Consider the following 7,604-nt stretch of genomic DNA (forward strand, 5'->3'; position numbering starts at 1 on the left):
CACACTATTGGGACCAGCTGTGCTGGACCAATCTCCACGCTATGGAACACCCTCACTCTCAAATCTTAAATAGCTGGACCATACTCCGTCGTGTGGTATACTCCATCCCTTTATATGAGTAGACACTACCTTTCGTTTCAACATTGTCCCTCATTACCTCTATATTGTACCCTCTCGCGGACAGGGCCCTAATTACCTTTCATATCTATTTGTGCTTATTTATCCTTATTTGGTATGTAACGGTATATGTAATTGACATCTCTCTGTAGCCTCATTGTACTGAGCTGCGGAATATGTTGGCGCGTCACAAATACTAATAACCTCATGTATGTACTAACATGGCCACCATACACCACATTAAGTGACACAACTGTCTTTAATACTAGACCGTTCACGGTCACTGGCATTCACTGCAGCACAATGCGACACTGCCACAAAGAATGTTCCCCAGGACAGACCAAAATTAATACCCATTAGGCTCTGGCAGGCAGCCAGGCATTGGCTGTGGTTAGGAAGACATCTGCTTCCTAATTGGAAGGCAGAGCTTATCCTCAGCTTTCCACAACATTATGCTGAGTAAGCAATGAAAGCCGGCAGGGTGTCCAGTATGTGCAATGTGCCTTGTGAGTTCTGAAACATTATTAGTAGAAAATATGACATTCAAATGCATCCTGTATGTATAAAAGTAGAAACATCATCTTGCATGCATTATACAAGGTAAATAACATACATTTAAATCAAATATTTTTGTAGAAATTCATTGATACAAAATTAAGCAAATCATCCACAGGTGAAGCCTCTAATCCGATTGTTAAATCATAGCCCTGTAGAGTAAAGAAAGTATTAAACCTGGCATTTTTAATTGAATTTATAAAACTGAAACCTATCATTCCCAAAAAATAGTTGGTGGTCACAAAGGACAGAAAACGTGAACATAGCTTTCTGGTTCTCCCGTAGATTGCTTTACAGCGAGAGTTCCTGCACCCTCAAGCCTTTCTATAGTTTTTGTCTGTTTAACAATACTGATGTGTTTGCCAATTTGTAACGTTTCATTCTGACAGAAGAAGAAAGCAGCCCGGTGTCAGAGGAAACTGCTCAGAGAGCCGAGAGACTGTATTTTGTAATAGGTCATCTTGGCCACATGATGCTTTGAGAGGTTTCTTTCCCCTTACTTTTTTTTTTAAAACTAATTACGAATGGAAACGTTTTTTGTTCTGAACTTGATCAGCGGTGTGACTTGTGTTTATAGAATTTGGTGCTCGCACAATGACTGAAAGTGCAAGGTGATAAAGACAAAGTGAACCCATCTCACTTTTCTTAGGGCAGCTTCCCAGCTGTACATTGAGAGATAATGCAGCAGGTATACACTGCTCTCAAGATCAGACATGCTGCAACACTTTGTCATGAGTCACAGCAAGGTTTTAAGTTGTGACTAACAGCTGTGAAAATTAAAAGACAAAAGTGACACATGCAGCTAGCACCCAGATGCAGAGCAATGTGGACAAAGCCGATCTAGGAGGATGATGCCTTTGGGCAAACCAATGTTTGTCATGGGAAGACACTGAAAATATACTGAAGTCTGGCACAGAGGTAACCAGGAAAACCATGTAATACTGTCTTTGGCCAAGAACTCACTTGGTAATTCATCAGACAGTGAAAAATCTGCCTGTAATGCTTTTAAAAAACAGGACTACCCCGTTTTTTTGCAGACATGTGTAGGGCTTTCAAAATGTACACTGCTAGAGGGTTATGTCCTACTCATAATCCTCAGATCAACTTGAACTTTTCTCTAATCGCCATCATGTAAACTTTTACACCCTTGACCATACTGTAGGTCTTTTTTCACATTGAACAAATGAGAAGTCTTTACGGAGAAGTTTTTGGAGGCAGAGGTCAGCTCCTTGAAACTTTGGGCACGTTTTTAGGCTAATATGACTTTAAAATAATGGGTGAAAATGAAAAAATGTTTAAGATAGGGAATGATAGCGCTATATTAATTTCTATATACACAATGTGTGTGTGTGTGTGTGTACATACACCTCTTTGAAATACTGTACAGTACTGTGAAATAATCCACGTGCTTGGATCAACGGGACCAGCAACCATATAGTTAAATCAGAGCTGCCGGTTTCCAATGATCAAGTGTGTAACTGCTTACCTTCTTCTTTGTAAAACAAGTGAAAGATTTCTACACTACAGCTGACAAATAATATGCCACAGGAAAAGTGCAACATCTCATCATCCCTGCTAAATCCTTAGACCTGTCAGAGGAACCGATCACGTGGTGACATTCTCACAGGGTGGGGAGTATATAGTGGCTAAGTCTTGCTCTGTGTAAATATAACATTTAATACAAAAAATGCTCCTTCAAATAACGACTTCCTCAGCCACATCAATATGGTCCTAATTGTTTCCCCAATGGTCTTTACAGACATTTTCCATTAGAGTTTCCTGATCTTCTGACAAAATTAGATGTCTAGGATAAGCTTCTCAGAATTCAGATCCTTTGCAGTTTTATAGCTCAATAAAAGATTGCATAAAATAAAATATAAACCACAAGAGAAGATGGCATCTCTCTTGCAATGCTGCAGAACCTACAGCAACAGCTAAAGGAGACAAAGTATTACATGTACATGCTTCCTGTTACATATATTTAAGGAAGTACTTTCTGCAATGCCTGCAGATTCCCAATACAAACAATGCCAGCAGCTATTCATTTCTATCAAGGAACAGAAGCAGACCCTAGTACAGGGATGACCAACTCCCGTCCTCAAGGGCCAAAAACAGGTCTTCAGGGTACCCTTGCTTCGGCACAGGTGGCTCAATCTTCGACCTGTTGGGGGCCCTTGAGGACTGGAGTTTCTCACCCCTGCGCTAGCATCTGTTTGAGAGAGAACTCGCACTAACATTAGTGAAGGCAAATGAAGGGCATTTTAAAGCAGCCATACCCCACCCCCTCTTTATTTATATATATTTTTTTCAAGGACGGGGTTCAGGGGTGTCCTCCGGAGCTGAACCGCGCTATAGCTCCTGGGAACTCTGGTTCTTGAGATACTGGTGACTTTGCTGGTATTAAATCCCCCTTCAGGGGAAAGAAATCGTCGGGCAAATAGGGAGTCGCAACATCAGTGGTGGATTCTTATTGGACAGCCTTTTAAATCTCCTTTAAAAACCAGGAAGTAATACTTCTGTGGAAAGTATCCCAAGTAGTGGAGGGCCCCGGAACAGAAGGTAGCATTTCAGCTACAGAGGACCCACTGGTTAAAAATAAAAAGGGGAGGGAGGGAGCTAGTCAAGGGGATTGCTACGTTAACCTTTACAGTGCCCTATTGACATACCTGGTACGTCATTATTTCCCCTGGGGTACAAATGGGCAAATGCTAAAAAAAAAATGGGAATGGAGCTCTCCCTACCTCAGATTCCTACCTCTGGGATCTAAATCGAGCGACGAGTCAAGGAGCTTCGAAAGGATACAAAACTATTTCAAGCATCCTAATTAAAAGAATAGGCTTAGAAAAATAGATGGATATACAACACTTAACAGTTCAGATGCCCAAAAGTGATACCTATGAAAAACTAACAGTGGCGTGAATGGCAACGTCACACCTTAAAACCACATGTTGATGCAATCATCTGCAAATGCCTGCATCAAACAATGCCAACTTCTGCTTAGTTTGGTCTTACAAGGGCCTCCTGGCTGACAGCAGGTCACTTGTTCCAGAAACATCTCCAATAACTCAAATACACATTACTTTTCCAGGTGACACCAAGCATTGTACCCCTGGTTGTTTTTTCCTGACCAAGTACAGAACGTTATTAAAGCAGCAGTTTCTTTCTGCCTCCCATTTTCTTTTGAAGCTTACCCCAAGCAGAAGGTCTGCCATTACACGACCAGCCCAGTCTCACCAACTTCTTTGGTTCAGTCAAAAGAAATTGTTAGAGATATAACCATTCCCTCTGCTCCTTAAAAACATTTGACATTTACTAAAACAGAGGGTTCTCCCTCAGGTGAGACTTGTGTGGCCACGTTCACGGGTGTAACAGAAAAAGGAAAATGTTCTGCAGTCACGCATGTAATGTGTGTGCATTATAGGATACCTCAAATGTCTAATCTGATGGCAACCTTAATCCCCTAGTACCTTTAGGTAGTCTAGGCAGGAATATTTTGTACCATTAATAGCTAGGGCATGTGTATAGAAATCAGTAATCAATAAAAAAGTAGCCCTGTATATATTCAGTCACGAATAGTCAATAGATCCACAACCATATGCCCACGGCTTGCCCATGAACGGCCAGATGTCAGACACAAGAAGCACACAGCATTTTAAAGTCACTAAGTCTGCAAACATCTGGCCCCAAAATGTTGTTCTTTCATTTCCTAAAGGGCTAGAAAAAAATGACAATACAAAGCAAAAAAATTACCTCGTCAAATATGTACTTTTTGTACAAGGAGCCGAAGGCTCCCAAAAGTCGTAAATTCAAAAAATAATGAATGTACTTCAATACAACACTTTAAGCAATAATAAAATGTGAGTCCATAAATAAAAATGTCCCCGTTTCCATCTTTGAGTTTACCCACAAGTATAATCTTCAGCTTTGCATTAAAGGTATAAACACTGGCACCAACACTTTGGTAGAAAGACTTGGTGCATTAAAGTGCCTGTACATTACTACATGCGTGTTGGGCACAGATATCAGCGCAATCGGCGCTGGGCGTATAATCTGTTGCCTAGCGAGAAGTTAAGTTTTACTTTTCCAGTATCGATGTTCAACATGTCTGCATAACAAAAGGCCCACTGCGGAGGTGATTAGTCAGCAACAGTTCCTACCAAGGACGGCTATTACAAAGTACATCTTGATAGTGTATATACTATGACCTACATACAGTACTCACACTTTAACACACAGCATGGGTTGCTTTATTTAAAGAAAAGAAAAAAAACACTTACATCCATCTATCTCTTCCTGAACATCCTCCTGCAATAGTGACAGATCTGCAAGACATATAATATACATAAAAATGCAAATAAGAGACGCCAAAAGAAACGGAAAAGTCCCGAGCATGGCTTGTTACACTGCTGCTTATGAAATATGCGATATGTTCATCACAGACTTAATGTAACTACAGTAGGCTGCTGGAGGGATCAGCAACACCAAGAAATGTGCATAGAAGATAGATGCATAGAAACATATGCCATGGAGAACTTTCCAACCACTTTAGTACTGTCACTTCATACACTAAAGTTAACAAGCCCAGCAATGACAATTCAAGTTAATATGATGTACAGTATGCATAAACAGAATAGCAAGATATGTCCCAATCCACCATATTTTCTATATAAGGGATATGATATAGGTAAAGTGCAAACATAAAAATGCATGCACAGAGGATTCACGCACTATACATACATACATACATACATATGAATATACATAGCAATCTAAAGCACATACATATAGAAGCAGCAGAGAAATATATATATTATATATTATACACACACACACACAAAAAAAAAACAAGAAGAGGGGGGGGGAGAGATTTGGAGGTAGGCAACTTATCTACACAAAAAATAGTGAACATTGTTAACACCACTGGGTTCGGTCTTGAGAAAGGTCCCCGGGGAACTTTGCTAAGACAATTGATTTTCTGATGAGAACCTGTGACACACTTGGCCTGAAGTGATATATACAGGTCACTAGAAATGTACGAGGTCAGTGATATGCACAGGGTATACAGGTTAGTGCAGTGTTGGGGCAGGAGATTGCAGGTAGAGAGCCCCCAGCTCTGTCCCCTCAGGAGATGAGCCTGATGTACCTCCCCCAAACACCCAGCTGCACCCAGGCAAGAAGAGCCTGCAGAGGGATGGGATCAGACCCTGTATCATACACAAATGTGTCCTGGCAGATAGATATATTCAACATTGAACACAACGTTTGGGTCCAATTCCAGGACCTCTCTCAATAAGTAATGCAATAGGACCAAAGCGTTAACGTGTTAAATACATCCTTTTATGCAAAGTACATGCGAGTGCTTATTCCCGCTTTATTTTGGATGAGTAATTCTCTATTCGTGCACCCAGGCAAGTTACTGGGTTGTTACGGGAGTGCGGAGATATATTACATACATATACAGGCATACCCCGCTTTTAGGATACTCACTTTAAGTACACTCGCAAGGACATATCGCCCAATAGGCAAACGGCCGCTCACACACGCGCCTCTCAGCCCATCCTGAACAGCAATACCGGCTCCCTACCTGTACCAAAGCTGTGCGCAAGCGGGGAGACTATGGAGTCTGTTACACATGCGTTATTTACATCAGTTATGTACGTATATAACGATTGCAGTACAGTACATGCATTGATAAGTGGGAAAAAGGGAGTGCTTCACTTTAAGTACATTTTCACTTTACATACATGCTCTGGACCCATTGCGTACGTTAAAGCGGGGTATGCCTGTACATGCATACAAACACACACACACGTGTTTATATATTAGTCACACACAGACTTGTCAGTCACACACACGTGTATTTATAAAGTAACACAATCAAACACCCATATATATATATGTATTATACACACACATATCTCCTGTCAGTAACACACACTATATATATATATATATATATATATAATCTCCTGTCAGTAACACACACACACACACACATCTCTCTCCTGTCAGTAACACACACACACCTCCTGTCAGTAACACACATACATATATATATATATATATATATATATATATATATATATATATATATATATATATATCTATATCTCCGGTCAGTAACACACACATATATCTCCTGTCAGTAACACACACACACGGCGCTGTGCCTCTCACCCGCCATCTTGTGCTCCGGGCCGCGCCGCTACATGGAGTCTGCAGCCCGAGCGCTGCCCGCCAGTCACCGCGGCGCCGGGTGTGCAGTGTGTGTCCCCCGGGGGGGTGAGGGGCTGTGTGTCCTCCTCCCGATGCTGCGCCGCGCACCCCCGGGATCACACACACATTACACAGCGCCTGGGCTCATCTGCCGGACACACATAGCACCTCCTCTTCCTGCGGACACACAATGCACCTCCTCTTCCTGTGGAGAGACACACTACACTTCCTCTTCCTGTTGACACACACATTACACCTCCTCTTCCTGTGGACACACACTGTACCTCCTCTTCCCGTGGACACACACACACTATACCTTCTCCTTCTGTGCACGCACCATGTGACACACTGCAATGCACCTTTCTCTGTAGACAAATTACCTTACACGCATTGGTGTGCAATATCCACTACACTGCTTATCACACAATAAACGCAATCATTTAATACAGTGATGCATTACTACCATAACTTCTAGACAATAACTCATAGTATTAAATTCAACACACTTAGTATTTTATGCATAAAAAGTGCTCTAGTTATACACTCACCAATACAATAACAATATGTTACACGGACACCTAGCATTCAATACAGTATTCTGTCCTGCAGTTGTACTGTTAATACTCTGGTACAGAGTGCCCTAGTCCAGGGGTCATCAAACTCTTAGTCCAAAAGAGCCAAATATGAGCAACACGGCGATTTAGAATTTTTCAAAG

General features: G+C 41.5%; 1 protein-coding gene across 3 annotated transcripts in view; it reads right to left on the reverse strand.

Moving 5' to 3' along the window:
- Window positions 1–7,099, reverse strand: part of PPP4R1 (protein phosphatase 4 regulatory subunit 1) — a 50,600-nt gene extending 43,501 nt beyond the window's left edge. For all 3 annotated transcript variants that reach the window (XM_075585369.1, XM_075585368.1, XM_075585367.1), the window contains exons 1-2: window positions 6,850–7,099; window positions 4,950–4,994 (exon numbers count right to left, since the gene is read on the reverse strand). In XM_075585369.1, coding sequence (XP_075441484.1) covers window positions 4,950–4,994; window positions 6,850–6,856 — 52 coding nt within the window. In that variant the 5' untranslated portion in view covers window positions 6,857–7,099. The remainder of the gene's footprint in view (window positions 1–4,949; window positions 4,995–6,849) is intronic.
- Window positions 7,100–7,604: the final 505 nt, after the last annotated feature.

The sequence above is a fragment of the Ascaphus truei genome, chromosome 2 (assembly GCF_040206685.1).
Source record: "Ascaphus truei isolate aAscTru1 chromosome 2, aAscTru1.hap1, whole genome shotgun sequence".
NCBI lineage: Eukaryota > Metazoa > Chordata > Amphibia > Anura > Ascaphidae > Ascaphus > Ascaphus truei.